Source organism: Mirounga angustirostris, unplaced genomic scaffold, assembly GCF_029215605.1.
Source record: "Mirounga angustirostris isolate CCGP_5_RB_7025 unplaced genomic scaffold, mMirAng1.0.hap1 SCAF_14, whole genome shotgun sequence".
Lineage (NCBI taxonomy): Eukaryota > Metazoa > Chordata > Mammalia > Carnivora > Phocidae > Mirounga > Mirounga angustirostris.
The window spans coordinates 16,878,327-16,894,146 of NW_026991722.1; the positions used below are offsets into that span (position 1 = coordinate 16,878,327).

Sequence of the window (15,820 nt, forward strand, 5' to 3'; positions counted from 1 at the left end):
CCTGACTTCCCCGGGGACCGACCGTCCTTTTCGAGAAGTGTTCTCTCCTACGTGAGGGGTCTGCCAGTGGCTTTTGTGTTCACGTCCCGGGGCCCTCTGACCATGGCTCCTCAGAAGCAAACCGTGGGAATGAGAAGCTTGGATCCCCACGCTGGGCGCCGCCGTCGGACTGGGGGCTCTGGCCTGCCCGAGGTGCTCGGCTCCCTCACGGTCTTCAGAGCAGATGACGAGCTTCCTAACCTAGCCACTGTGCAGCCAATACAGGGCGATTTACTCCTCTGTTTATTCCACCACTTGGCTCTTCCTCTCAGAAAGAACATACACGAGTTTGGAGTCGCTCCTCCCGCCAGCACCTCGAGCGCTGCTCACACCACCTTCCCAGCAAGACGCCATCTATTGCTAACTGCAAAAGGACTCAATCACGCCCGGCAGGGACCTTACCTCCTGGCAGTCCCTGAGGGGCTGTCCTTGATGGGACAGGGCGAGGCCATTAAGAGGAGGCTTCGTACTGAAGAGGAAACATTTCTGAGGCGGCTACAGTTGTTAAAATTGTGGGGAATTGATGCAAGATCTGGATTTTGACCGCATCGTTCTTCTGAGAACCTCTTTGGGCTTCATGACCGACTTTTTTTCTTAATTAACATATGATGTATTGTTTGTTTCAGGGGTACAGGTCTGTGATTCGTCAGTCTTACACAATTCACAGCGCTCGCCATAGCACATACTCTCCCCAATGTCCATCTCCCAGCCACCCCATCCCTCCCACCCCACCACCACTCCGGCAGCACTCAGTTTGTTTCCTGAGATTAACAGTCTCTTATGGTTTGTCTCCCCCCTCTGGTTTCGTCTTCATTTTTCCCTCCCTTCCCCTATGATCCTCTGTCTGTTCCTCAAATTCCTCCTATCAGTGAGATCATATGATACTTGTCTTTCTCTGATTGACTTATTTCGCTTAGCATAATACCCTCTAGTTCCATCCATGTCATTGCAAATGGCAAGATTTCATTTCCTGATGGTTGCATAATATTCCATTGTATATATATACCACATCTTCTTTATCCATTCATCTGCTGATGGACATCTAGGCTCTTTCCATAGTTTGGCTATTGTGGATGTTGCTGCTATAAACATTGGGGTGCACGTACCCCTTCGGATCACTGTATGACGGACTCTTTAGCTCACATTAAATTGAGGGTTGGTGGGTTAAAAACCAGAAGTGAGGCCAGCCTTTCTAGGGATGGACTCCTTTGAGTTAAGCAAGTATTATATAAAGTCATTAATTCCCAAGCTGAATAACAAGATGACAGATGGCTAAGAACAGATGTGCATCCCAGTGAGTGTGAGCCTTGTGTTTCGGGCAGACTCCAATGGCGCCGTGAAGGTGTGGGGCTCTGAGGGGTATTAAGGAAATGAGTGCTCTATGTCTGCAAGCATTTAAATCCCCCGGAACAATTAAGACAATGCATTAACCGCGAAGCTTGAAATCAGACAACCCATAATACTCGATGTAGAAAACGTTCCAGCTTCCATAATTCTTTATTAAATATTTGACAAGTTGTATCACTTCTTTACAACGACTTCATTTGTCACATTACTTTTTCGCTGTCAGGAAAACAATCTACAATTTCTCTTTAGATCTCTCAAGAAAAATGAAAAGCAAAAAAGGATTTGTTCTTAAAACTTTTCCTGTGTGTATCAAATTCAACCATATTTTAAAGCCATTCTGATTGTGAAAAGGAGCGTGATCCAGAAGTTGTGTTTAAAAAATTTCAAAGTAGTTTGGTTTGTAATCACCGTATCAAATAGTACTTGGCTTTGTATTTATTAGGAGGTGGGGGGGTTTATAATAAAAAGTTATGAAACATTGAGAATTCATTTGGAATGCTTGAAACCCTTTTCACCTTACAAGTCACTGTTTTTTTCATGTTTCATTTGGTAAAAGATCCTGAATTACGGAATGCCAACACATTAGCATCATTTTCCTGGGGTCCCTCTCAGGCTCTGAGGGTCAGCCATCTCAGGACACAGCTTGGAGGAAACTGTAGAAGGACTAAGCTCTCACTCCCTTTTGAAACCAGATTACTCGAAAGGTGTAAAAATGCTATACAAATATATACATATATATTTGGACAGCATACGTACGTACGCACGTACGTATATATGTATATACATCTCACATAAGTAGTAGCAAAGGAAAAACAAAGTTACGTGAAGTTAACATGAAGGAAACACCGTGACCATCTAGGTGGAATCAGTCTGAGTGAAAGGGCAAACTGGCTTATCTAGGAACACAGATGTCTGCGGACACAGGGTTATGGTCATCAGAAAGGCTTTCAATGCTCTGACACGAGGCTGAGATGCAGGACACAGAGGTCTGTAGCCAATGCTGTTAGATTCCTATTGATACTCCTTAGAAACATAAGCCCAACGAACAAGAAAGCATGCATTTTCAACATGCGTTGCTCTGTGCACAACACCTTTCACCAAGGATAGATGTCTAATGAGAAGTTTTCTTGGAACATTCTATAAAGACAGAAAGCTATCCTTTTCTGAAATAAAACATTACACGAGCTCACGTCCTAATGCTACACACAGCATCGTTTCTGACACTGAAAACACTCTGGGGTGGGGGTGTGCGTATGCCAGTGTATATACACTGTTCCTTAAGGCTTAGATAAATTAAAAAGTGGTCCAAAGTGTATCACATTGTCTTCCCAGTTTTAAAATCTAAAGTACAAAGTGGAGTTTATAAGGATTTTTTAAAACGCATCTCAGACCTGAAATTGGCAGTTTTGACATGACTTCTCAGGATGTACCCCAAAGCCTGAAGGAGACAAGAGGTACTGCTTGATTTCCTGGGGGCCAGGAAGGGAGCAGACCAGGCAGTCACCCTGCGCGGCAGCGCCCCCTACTGACAAGGCAGGAAACGACACCAGACAGTAAGCGCCTCTCCCCGTCAAGAAGGGTGGGGGGGGTGCAGAGGAAAGAGGAAAAGAAGAGGGTGGCTAGCACAGCGGGGAGGGGGCTCGAGAACTGATTAACCTACGCTCTCTATAGATTTTAAAAGTTCAGAGGTGAGACACAAGACTTAGGAAAATGCTAGAGCCAAGTGTTAAACAACTAGTTAACTGTTACAACAATTAGTAATTTGCTGCATGTGAACTTGGCTTTCAAGAGAGCCAGTCTGGATCTGGCAAGATCGAACAGCCACGGTACATGTTGTCTATTTAACACTGTGAGATGTAGAAAGTGGTTCAAATATTTTGCCAACCATTTCTCAGAATCTGTCGCTGCATCTTCACGTGGGAGGAATAACCCGTGTCCGTCACTTCAGAGCATTTGCCGTCCGACCACAGGGCAAATCCGATGTTCGACCAAAGGGCCTTGTAAACAAAAATCAAAGAAGCATCTTACGTTCTTATGATTTGGTTCAGGACTGGCTATAGAGAAGTACGTAACGGAAAATGTTTCAAAGCTGAATACAACTTTAAAACAGACAAATGCCCCATGGTTTCCCATTCCGGAGGCAGCCGGCTGAAACACAGCACACCATCTGAAGCTAATCCAGACTTTCCAAATTCGCCTGCAGGCCAAAGGGACAGGGACTGAGACACCCTGGACTACAGGCAGGCGTCGTAACTCATGTCCACAATGCAGTTGTTAAACTCTGCAACTAGCTTCCTAACCTCGTGGCAAAATGATCCACAGTAACTGTTACTTCCTTCAGACAACTAAAAAAAGCCAGATCCAGGTACTTTCTAAGGGAACAGAAGGTACAGAGCCCCTGGACTTAGGAGAAGCGCCAGAGGGGAGGGTGACTAGAGGAGGCAGCCAGTCCTGGCCCTCACCCTCCCTGGGGCCTGCTGACGGGAACGGCCAGCAGTCCCTGGGACTCTGTCGTGAAGATGCCGGAGAGTGGTTGTCAGCATTTAGAGAAAACAAGATCTAGGATTATTTTAGACAAAGAGTGAAACACTGAGAATTGCTGAGATGAGGGAATCTGAGGTCGATCAAAAGCCAAACAAAAAACAAACCCCAAACCCAGCACTGTTCGGCTGTCACTGAACCCAGCATTTAGTGGTAGATGCACCGGACGGTCAGTCACAATTACGGTCTTTCAAGTATTCATAGGGGTAGAGTTTGACAATTCCCATCTGCTCCTGGCACAGAAATGATCTTAGGATGGATTTTTCTTTCATATTTTTAACACTGCCTAATTTGCAATTACACAGAATATTCGGATTTTTTGAATATACGGTTTACAAAATGACAGAATCCCAGTTCTTCAACTAGAATCGTGGGCTTTCTCCCCTGTAAGGACATGATCACTCTTGAGAATCCGTCCAGGCATTGGCTTTGGTGTGAGTCCTAGAAAGCAAGCCCTCTGGACCAGGAGGGGCCACATGATGGGGGTTTGCCATGAGACATTTGTTATATATTGACTGAAGGGAGAAAAAAAATCCCACAAATAGAGAAAAATACTGAGCACTGTGTTTTTCTCCAATTATTCAACCTCTAAGTTCTCTGATCACTATTGGATATTTGTAAATCAAATGGAGAAGGGAGCCAATCCTCACCTCTGTAGAAATCCACCTTCTCTCAGACACCTCCGACCTTTGCACCTCTTAAGACGGCTCACTTATAACCACGAACATTCATGGTTTTTCACAAGCCACCCAGAGCTGGGTAACAATGAATTTCTTACACCAAAAGGTCCTTCTTACATAACCAACAGGGAGGCCCCAAAACCACGATTTTCTGTCTTATCACCAGCAAGAGATCGAATCTCTACAGCCCCCTGTCACGACAGGGTTTAGGACAACACAGGTTAAAAGGACAGCAGGGCTGCTGAACTCCCAGGCTGCCCTCAGGCTTTCTCTCAAAACACCACGGAATTCTGCGACCAACACTCACAAGCGGCAAAGTATCCAAGCGCGTGGAACCCTCCATCCCCGCCACGGCCAGCCCAACGGCCCAACCGACTGTGGGGGTCAAGTCCAAGTTCCCGCTCACTTTTCAGTCCAGCACAGAACGGACACCACTCAGGCAATACACAGTGGCGAAGCATGCAACATGTCCCAGGGGACAAAACCCGGTTAGACGAAGTGTGCATTCAATGAATCTTGGTAGTTGCCCCGCAATCACAGAACAATGGGTGAGGACGGGGTCTGTAGGCTCAGCTTTACAGCTGGGTTTTATACACCAGTAGCCAGAGTCAAAACTGATAGATATTGCACCGGAAAGATGTGTGCAGGGAGAAGAAATAATCATCACATTGAATGTCTACGGTAAAAAAACAAAACAATTACAAAACCAGATAGGACCTCCATGTCGTACATAAAGTGCCTTCAGAATTGGTGCAGTTAGGACAAAAAACTGGTTATTTAGCGACCATTAGCCAACGCGTACAAATAAGACATGAAACAGATCTCTGGTTTCCACAGTTTCAAATCAAGCAGTGCCAAGGTTCATTCAAATGTTTCCACTACGAATAGCAAAGAAGAAAAGGTGAGAAGAGAAGGACTGTACAGCATCAGGGAGGGGTAGGTAATTTCTCTTCTGAGAAAGTATAGTCCAACCCTGTCCCAAAGGTGTTCTGGCACACGTAATTACTTCTAAGGAATGATGGTGTGAGTCCTTCAGGTCAACACCGAATTTGTCATGCTATGTTACAATTCTCTCAGCCTGCAGCTATATGCTAAATTTGTACAAAAAAAAAAGTAATATCCAGTTTGTTTGCATTTTGAGTACGGAGAAAATTACCATTATGCCTAATGTTATAGTTTAAATGCTCTCAAAGTACTTGTTTGTAGAAGGTTTTTGGACAAAAATCAGTCTTCCAATTCTAATGAAGTAGGGAGTGGGGAGGGTGCTCAAAGTACTTCCAAAATAAAAAAAAAAGTCACTGACATTAAACCTGGTATGAAATTCAAATACAAAAAAAATATGCTCACTTTTCCAAGTACACGAGACATCTTTAATTGTAATGAAATAAAATCTGAAAATCGATCTAAATCATTTTAAAAAGTAAACATGAGTTGTAATACTATACCTGTAGATGATTAATTCCATTCATTGTCATTATAAAGTATGTAAAATATTTATTAAGGGCTTTGCCTACAGAGGCACAACATAAATAGAATTAAGTCCTCCTGAAATGTAATTAGTGTACACATCAACCAGTTGATAATTCGTGGTGGAAAATGCAGGAACTCGACCTGGGGCTCCCACGTCTGAACCTGGGCAAGTCGTGGGCGAAGGCTCGAGAAGGCTCGGCTCCAGGAGCCACACCTGCGGCTCCTCTTTCCACCTGGTCTCTGCAAAGTCTGTTGTTAGGCAAATGCAAAAGTGCAAGCAGGACTTGCTGGACGACCAACCACCCCGAGGCCGGGCGGGGAGCGATTAATCCACCCCCTCAAATCCTTGAGCGTTTTCCACGGCCATGAGAAGCTTCTCTCGTAAATCTTCAAAGGTCTCATATGGAGGTAAGTCAAGGCGATTAAAGCTGCAGAAGCAACAGAAAGTACAGGTCAAAGGCCATCCTTGTTACCCTGTGGTCATGACGGTTCCTGGCTGGGGGAGGGGCGGGCTAAGCAGGCATTTGGTATTTGAGCAAGAGGATGTGCAAGTCTTCAGCAACAATTTCCAGTCATCAAAAATAAATACCAGCAATGAAACTGTCCACGCCGAAGAAGTTATATAACCTACGGACGAGAGATGAAAATTTTCTGATAGGCCACAAAACCTCTCTACCACAGCTAGTAGATGTGGGGCCGGGAAAGGCCCAGCTGCGGGGGGGAGGGAGGCCCGAGAGGGGAGGTCCCTGACGTGCGTGCCGAGTTCCAGACCCTTGAACACCAAGCACTTACACGTTTGGGATGAACCAAGGTTGAGTCTATTTGGAATGCTCTCACTTACTCTACACTAGATCCCACGCCAAGCACTTTTCCAGATTAGTAACTTCCAGATAGTCACCTGTGATTTCAAATATGAACAGAACAAGTCCCCACATTTCTCGGGAACCCAGGAACCCTGAAGGCGACGTCTAAAAGGGTTTTCAGTTCCTTGATGCTCTCAAACGTGAAAAAGAACCTCACTTTTGCAGACTGCACTTAACGGGAGCCTGTCACAGAAGGTGGCTTTCGTGTCAACTGCAGCTGGTCCTTCATAGTCCAGGGCCGGGGATCCCTAGGGGGCCTGGTGGTGCCTTCTCCAGGATCTGTGACCATCTTCCCCTTGTCTATGACCCTCTGCTAAGTATCACCGTGATGATCGTAGGAGTTCAAGCACATCAAGTGCTTAGGACCCTGCGTGGACCACAGCAAGTGCTTGCCAAGTGTGAATGAGCTGGGGGGCAGGGGTCTGGCTCGGGCCTGGCACTAGCCAGCTGAGTGGCCTCCGTAGTCTCCATGGGCTTCACTTCCTCACATGGACGAAGTGCGGGCCTCGGGAGGTCATTTTTAGTCTCGTCCAAAGAGCAGGCGGCTCTGTGATTCTTTGTAAAGTGTAATTTTAAATATCCAAGGACTGATCTTGGCTAAACAGTGAGATGAAGCCCTTTCCACCTCAGACATTCGATAATCACCTCTGTGAGGTTTATGGAAAGTACGCTAGCTCTCGCTCTCCTGCTAAGTCAGGTTTGTATTCTGAAGCTTAACTGCCAATTTTATCTTTTCATAAAACATGGAAGAAATCAGGCCTATCTCCAGCTGAAGTTCGGTGGTGGCCCTGTTGCTGTGAGCAGCCAGCAAAGCTCTGTTCCTCTTGGACAGCACAGGCCGGGGCCGGGCTGGGAGGATGGGTGGCCCCTGCCAGCCCGCGCCCAGCGCCCTTGCTCAGCGGGCGGCAGCCATCTGTGGGGAGCACTGGCAGGAAGACGCTGTGACTCACAGAGAAGCACAGAGGCTCCGGTAAGAGCCCCCGGGGCTGCTTTCCTCCCGTGGGCAGACCTTCGTCCTAGGGAAGGGCAGGGATCTTCAACTCCAGCTGTCTGTGCCAGAGCCACCTGGGGAGTTCTGAAAATCCCACAGCTCAGGCTACACACCACACCCACGAAGTCCACATCTCTGGGGGCAGGACCCTGGCATCCGTATTTAAAAAAAAAACCAAAAAACTTTCTAGGAGGTTCCAATGTGCAGCCGACGTTGAGAACCACTGAATTCAGAGGCCGTATCTGGGCAGCACCAGGTTTTAGTTGTGACCCAAGCATGTGGACTTGGGAACAGAAGTTCAACAGTAAGACATCTGTCCATAGGGGCACAGAGGGACATGGGCTGGACACTCGATTGCTTGGTTCTCCTCAAAGAGCCTCCCAAGAAAGTGAACTGTATCAACCGAGGCAGCAGATCTCGGTGCAGGGTTAGCGTGTAGATTCTGGTTCTGGCAGAGCTGAGTCCCAATCCTGCGCTTTGGGAATCTGGGAGCTGCGTGATCACAGGGCAGGCTTCCCCGCTGCTGAGGGGAAAGAATGCCAGCGTGCCCTGAGGCCACCAGAGAGATTTGATCACGCCCGGCCCGGAGAAGACGGCTGGGCCCAACCAGTCAGCTCTCACTCTGCCTTCTCATGACGAGACCTTGAGTTTGGGAGCTGTGCATCAATCCCAGCAGGCCCGGGGCCCGGCTCCGTACCGACTGCCCCCCAAACGAAGACTATCATAACCCAGAAAATGACACTTGACTCAGATACTGTTTGGAATAAAAGCTCCAAACTAGCAACACATTCTCCCTCTAGAAGAAAGGCAGAGAACGACGGCAATCGCCGCTTGGGAGATCCGCCACTTTTAGCTGGGGTCAGCTTGCTTTCAAGGGTCGGATGGGCAAGGACCATATTCCTGCCATTCAGAGTCCTGTGAATGGTATAAACGGGGAATGCTTCCTCTCCGGCAAGGCGAGGGAATCAAAAGAACCTCCCACAGCCAATTTTCCACAAATACAGTTTCATGATAATTCTCTCCTAGGTACTGTGAGGGTGGGGAGGCATTTCCCACGACGAGTGTTCGGTTGCATTGTGCAGCCCAGAGTGGGCTCTCTAGCAGTGAGGTGAGGAGGAGGAGGACCGTAGGCTCACCATTTTCCAGACGGCCCACCTCCACCTGCTTCTAAGAGCAAGAAATAAAAGCCTGTGGGGGGAAACCAACCCAAGGCACACAGGCGCTTGGATCATTCAGAGCTCCCCCAAGAGCTGCTGGGTTTAGGGGACTCCTCAGAGACACAGGAGGCCCCTCCTCCTGCCCTGCATCCTGAGGGCTGCCTTGCTCCACACCTGTCTCTGCCGCTGACCCCGGGGGACGGGGCCTCTGTCACACCTCTCATGCTCCTCCAGCCAGTCATACTGTTGCTGAACTCCAGAGATGTATGGGTTATTGATGGCCATGAGAGGCCTTTTATTTTATTTTTGCCTTTTATTTTTTTTTAAAAATATTTTTTGTATTTACTCGTTTGAGAGAGAGAGAGAGAGAGAAAGAGAGAAAGAGGAGGAGCAGAGGGAGATGGACAAGCAGACTCCCTGCTGAGTGTGCAGCCTGATGCGGGGCTCGATCCCACGACCCTGCGATCATGACCCAAGCTGAAATCAAGAGTCCGACGCTGAACAAACTAACCAGCCAGGGGCCCCCATAAGAGATCTTTTAAAACAAAGTTTCTCCAGGGAATTTTATCCCAAGTTCTGGGGATAAAAACCAACTTAAGGTTGGAGTAAAAATCCAATCTGTCTATAGAGTTTGAGAACAGTCATTTCCATGTCGAGTGAATACACAGTGGAATCTCTGCTTCTAGGAATGATGGGGTCTCGAGGAGGAACTCCCCCCACAGCATGGGGTGGGGGTTTAAGCCTTTATGAGACAAACACACCGGGTCCATGCAGACCCTGGTTTGAGTTTTATCAGCATTACAACTTATATTTCATCGCCATCACTCGCACCTCGTACTTTGCTCTTCGTGGGTAGGCAACATAGCCTTCTGTGACCTCCAGCCCAGCATCAGCTCCGGCTAAGTATTTAAAACCCTTTTTGTGGACAACTGTGTGTTTCTGACACTTACCATGTGTGAGCTCTGGGCAGTTTTTCAGGACTCCCCCATTGCTCTATTGTAAACAGCTGAGGACCATTGGAACCTAGACAAAGACAGAGAAATAAATAAATGCCAAGCACTGTCGAGGCAGGCGGACAACAAAGCCAAGGTGGGGCTTCAGGGAAAGGGAAGAAGGTGGGCGGGCGTGCCCAGGGGGAGCCGGAGACCCCCTCCCTGGCTCCCAGACAGTAGTGAAGACCTGCTGGGGAAGAAGCAAGAGGCCCGCACGGCCTCAGGGGGCACGGACCCCGCATCACTTAGGATTGCAGGCGCGCCACGTCAAAGAGCACGCAGGGGTGCAGACAGGTACAGCGTTGCTGCTGAACCCCGCAAGCTTACACATAAAGCTCCTTTCGGGGGGAGGAAACAAGCTTGACTTTTACTATGTAGAGCAGAAAGAGTGATTCTCTAACATCTCTACAGTAAGCACGGAGCAATTCAGTTTCCTGGAGGTACGGAGTCCTTCAAGATACACCACAATACAAAACAAGAAAAACAGAAAAGACCAACTGATCCCTGTACAAACCCGAAAGCGCCCCCCCATCCCGCGCGGGACCTGCAGGGGACACGCGCGCCTGCGGGGCCGAGCCTTGCCGGGCCACAGTGGACGCCTGGCTGCCAAGTCGCAAGAGGAGAGCGGAGAGTCGCACAGGGCCCCGCTCACCATAAAGTTCGGCGAAGCCGTTCATAGGTACTCGGGACGTCCCCGTGACAAACTGCAGTAACCGGATCCGCTTCTCGGCGTCCATGAGCAGCACAGCCTAGGGCCGGGGGCAGAAGGTGGTTAGAGCGCCGTGGGACACCCGGCACACGCTAACGCAGACACGCGGGACCCCATCGTCAACACGGCGGTGTCAGACCGAGACAGGTGACTGAAAACGGAGTCTTTTTCTTAATGGGCACCAGAATACCACCTGTGTCATCTCAGAGAATAAGAGGGATCACAATGTCTTTTTCTTCTTCCACCAATAGGTCAAAAGAAATGAAATACAAAGCGAACTCTTTGGTGGCACCGAGCTCATGTGTGTGGGGGCGAGGCGTGCCAGCAGCCCCCGGGCCAGTTACAGACATCCAGTGTTCGAGAAGCGCCGAACCAGGGAAACCCGGGTTACGGTGTGACATTTCAGACTGTAGACAAATTCTCTAAAGAGAACATTTTATTAAAAGAAAAACAGGGCACCTGGGTGGCTCAGTTGGTTAAGCGACTGCCTTCGGCTCAGGTCATGATCCTGGAGTCCTGGGATCGAGTCCCGCATTGGGCTCCCTGCTCGGCAGGGAGTCTGCTTCTCCCTCTGACCCTCCTCCCTCTCATTCTCTCTGTCTCTCATTCTCTCTGTCTCAAATAAATAAATAAAATCTTTAAAAAAAAAAAGAAAAAAGAAAAACAGAGGCCAGGATAGGCCCCTACAATACCCTGTGCATGCTACACATCTGAATCAGGACAGGAACTGAGCAGACCGTGGACCGGGCTTTGAAGAGTCTGCTTTTAACATTTTCTCTCTCTCCACTACTGCTGGCACTTGAAACAGTCTTTATAATAGAGATTTAGAAATTAAAACAAGTTATAGAAGTTCTTAAGTCTTGGAAGTAAGCAGTCAGCCCTTTTCCCCCCTGGAATTGTTATTTTTTAAAAAAAATCTTATTTATTTATTTGAGAGAGGGAGAGGGAGAAGCAGGTTCCCCACTCAGCAGGGAGCTGGATGCAGGGCTCCATCCCAGGACCCTAGGATCATGACCTGAGCCGAAGGCAGACGCTTAACCAAATGAGCCACCCAGGTGCCCTGAAATTGTTCTTTAGAAGGCAGTTTATGGTCTCTCCCTTGGACTCAACTCATTTCTATTTCACTTCTCTCCTAAGCTCAAGAGAAGGCAAACACTGGCCCTAAGACAGTAAATCACATTTCATTTGCATCTCTGACTGAAAGATGAAAAGAGCAAAATGTTTGTTGGAATTAACCAATAAAATGGGGAAAATGATTTTTTAACCAAAAACGGCATCTTGGAAAAGTCAGCCCCAAAGCACATTTTGCCCTGAGAAGCCTCCCATTCTTAGTCACACTTTGGCAGGCCAGTTTGGTCTCCTGTACCTACTTATCCTACTCGGTGGGTTCCTCAAAGAGAGCTGCTTTAGTCGGGTGGTTAAGGAAGGACAAAGTGCTTTGATAAGGATCGACCTGAGGCAGGGACAGCTAGCTCTCCACTAGAGCTATGGAAAAAGAGCAGGGAGGGCTGCTTTCTGCCCCCAGGGGTCCAACCGAGGCTGAGGAGCAGGACCACCCAGGCAGCCATGGCCTTACCTTCCAGAACCACTGAATGACAGGGTGGTTTGGGCAGTAGCCATTCTTGTAAATAGAATGTTGCCTCCAGTCGTTCACATCCACATCGCCAAGGCCGCACATCAGCAACTAGGAGGGAGATTGAGCAGACATGAGTGGGGCCCTCGTGAACGCTGCACAGATCACCCGTGGAGGAATGGCCTTTTCTCAACACTGGCATTTTGTCTTCTGCAAAGCAGGTAAGCTGGCAACTCTTAAAGACGCATGACGGGGACATCACTTTCCTGTCCCTTCAGATCAGAGAGGCAGCGCAGGTAAGGAGGGGGACCCAGTTCCAACGCGTGTTCAGGCCACGGCCTTTCGTGGTGGAAATGCCACTCCACGTCTGTCCCTGGCCCACGCCTCCAACATGGGCCCGGGGCTCAGATTTTCTTGCGCTCCCTTTACAGCTGCCCGTTACTCCAGCTGTTTGCCCTTCTGAGACCCTGTGTGTCTCAGGATGTGAAATGTCTCCCGACCCCCAGGGGAATCAGTGCTGGCAGCCCAGAGCTCCCCTCTGCCAGCTCGCTGACCAGAGGTGCGTGGGTGCAGACCTTCACTAATGCAGTGACCGGGTCTGCAACGGAGTCTGAGGCTCCTCCTGCTGCCTAACCCCCAAGCAGGGAAGGAGTCCTCGGGGAAAAGTGAGCATGATATTCCTGCAGAGGCACCAAAGAAAAATGGAAGGAGAAGCAAACCAGAAGGCAGAGAATAGATCCTAGGCCTGACTGTGCCCAAACCTTGTTGGGTAAACCCAGAAGGTTCTTAACTGCTGCCCCCAGCTCAGTTTCCCCACTTATAAAACCAAGGGCTCACACTATAGGATTTTGACATCATCTGTCTTCAAGTTTCTATTTCACAAAGAAGAACAGAAAGCTAGTCTGTGAGACATGGTTTATCGGATATGTGGCCTGGACAAATGGGTGACAGGTTCTCCAGACACAGCCTCCTCCTTCTATTTCTCTCAACACAACACAGGGTGAGAGATCCCTGTGCTTTTTAAGTTGCTGGTTTTCCTCTAGGTCAACACAAAGAAGTTGAAACAATCCAATGTAAACTGCCTCCTGCTACTACCTTGTTGTCTTCTGAGGTTCTTCCTTATGCAATATAAACCAGGTCAAGTTCACAGAGACGTCTGTTCCACAGCCCCTGCTGCTCACGTCCTGGCCAAGGTCACATGACTACCACCGTGTGGGGAGGAGGTGCAGGATCTCAGCTGCTGCCCCAACTGGATGTCCCAACCATGATTGTATCAGAAGCAATTTTCCTTACCTGGTGCTCCTGGCCATGAACCCAACCCAGCTCGGTGGGCCTCTACTTGTCTGGTGTGTCCCAGAACTACTCTCTCCTGGGTGAGGAATCTACAGCTGACTACTTCCACTATTCCCTACTTGAAGATCGACACATGCACCCCATAAGAGACATAGAGTAGAATCCATCCCAGCTTACTCCCTAGGACATCATGGGCCAGAGAATAATAAAATACCATTTAAAAATATCTAACTTTACAGAAAATGTTTAAAATACAAACCTCCAACTCATTTTCATCAAAAATTTTAATCAAATCAATAGGAAGCAGTTCTGTGAATCCCTGAAAGAAAAAAAAAGTCACCCTGAGATATATTTTTCCTTGAAAGAGACAAATTTTACAGAGAAAACAGCCAGGAAAAATCACATTTTTTGCTGATTTATAGATCAGCGACAGTATCCCATAACTGTAGTTCTAATAAAAACAGCATAGTCCCAATGTAAAAATTTAGAAAGGGAGGAGAATCTAGAAGGTTCAGGTATTTGAGCAATTTCAGAAGCCCTCTGAAACTATGGGTTACTGTAGGCAGGCAAATTCCAAAAGCCATTTATGACATAGCTATGAGTCAGTATGTCCTAGAACGCATGAGCCACGAATGTGCAAGAGAATATGTTTAAAAATAAGGTACTGAAGGCACAGAGATGAACTACATAAGGAGGCGGTGTGATCCAGGAGGGGAGAGAGGAACGCAGAGACCCCGCTCTAGTTCCAGGGTTCACAATGACCACCGGACTGGTCTGGTGAGATGCTCCATGCTGCTGGGCCTCGCAGGTGTCTGGTTTCTGAAAGTGGGATCACCTGGGGCAGGGCCAGCACGGAGCCTCCCGGGTGTCTTATGTAAATGAAGTATGAAACCTGCTGTCCTCTTGTAGGTCTAACTCACATTTTATGCCCCAAGTCCCTGAATTTTTTGAGTGTTCTGCCGGGCTTGGGGCTTTACTGCAGGTGACTGAGCTGAGGCAAGCCGAGGAGAGCGTTGCCCAGTGAGAACTCTGCATTGGTTCAGTGGGAATTTATAATGTACACTTGGGGCTTGTTCCTACCTTCTCTTTACATAACTAAACCTGTTATCAAGACTTAAAAAGGGGTTTTACTTTTGGTCACAGTGAACCATTTTTTAAAGATTTTATTTACTTATTTATTTGAGAGAGAGAAAATGAGCAGGGAGAGGGGCAGAGGGAGAAGCAGACTCCCCGCTGAGCAGGGAGCCCGATGCGGGACTTGATCCCAGGACCCTGAGATCATGACCTGAGCCGAAGGCAGACGCTTAACCGACTGAGTCATCCAGGTGCCCCCAAACTGAACCCTCTGTAAAATAAGGAATCCCGCCACCCTCTGCTAGGGGCCTGGGAGCATCGCTGACATTAAATATTTGGATCTGAGGAGTGGCTGCTTCACCCTCTAATAGGAGGAAGTTGGCACAACACAGGTCGGTGTTAAGACAAAAACCCAGCCGAAGACAATGTGTTTTCCATGTACCTGTGTGGAAGCAGAGTCTGTGAGGGATTCAAGGAGAAGCAGGGCAAGAGACCACCAGATGAAGAAAGGGTGGCTGAGTGCTCCAGGCCACCAGCATCCCCACCCCAAGGACCAGAGCCCTCCTCTCTCACCCCAGGACTGAGGGCGCACAACTTACCTCCAAGAAGGCGTTCATTTGCTTTTGGACCCTGTTCACAAACCTCCACTGGATGACCAAGCTGCGGGAGCAACAGGAGAGTAGTGAACCACCCTCGTCACCGCGAGCCCCATTTGCTTCCTCACACCTTCTCACCCGGGGAGGGGAGAACAGAGGAACCCCCACCGTGGCGGACAACAGGGAGGGTGCAGAACCACGGTACGCTGGATTCAGTAATGCTTTCAGGAGTAGCTGGGAACCTAAACTCAGAGATCATTTATTCCCCCCCACCCCTGATCAAGCCTTAGTTTAGCAAAGTTGCCTACAGATAGAACTACGGGGACAGAGAGATAAAAAAGGTCGTGGAGTGTGAATATATATGTGCATCATGCATGCACATGCACGCACATGCAAACTCACGCAAACACACACCCACCTCTGCATAAACGTGTACATAGATTTTTTTCCCCCTTTTTTTCAGGTTTCATTTATTTATTTGAGAGAGAGAACAAG

At 48.3% G+C, this 15,820-nt stretch overlaps 1 protein-coding gene across 10 annotated transcripts in view; it reads right to left on the reverse strand.

Annotated features, from left to right (window-relative positions):
* Positions 1 to 4,676: 4,676 nt before the first annotated feature.
* Positions 4,677 to 15,820, reverse strand: part of NEDD4L (NEDD4 like E3 ubiquitin protein ligase) — a 335,626-nt gene continuing 324,482 nt past the window's right edge. For all 10 annotated transcript variants that reach the window (XM_064578837.1, XM_064578835.1, XM_045886634.3 and 7 more), the window contains 6 exons: positions 15,329 to 15,389; positions 13,915 to 13,974; positions 12,366 to 12,473; positions 10,733 to 10,829; positions 10,039 to 10,111; positions 4,677 to 6,505 (listed from right to left, as the gene is read on the reverse strand). In XM_064578837.1, the coding sequence (XP_064434907.1) occupies positions 6,403 to 6,505; positions 10,039 to 10,111; positions 10,733 to 10,829; positions 12,366 to 12,473; positions 13,915 to 13,974; positions 15,329 to 15,389 (502 nt within the window). In that variant the 3' untranslated portion in view covers positions 4,677 to 6,402. The remainder of the gene's footprint in view (positions 6,506 to 10,038; positions 10,112 to 10,732; positions 10,830 to 12,365; positions 12,474 to 13,914; positions 13,975 to 15,328; positions 15,390 to 15,820) is intronic.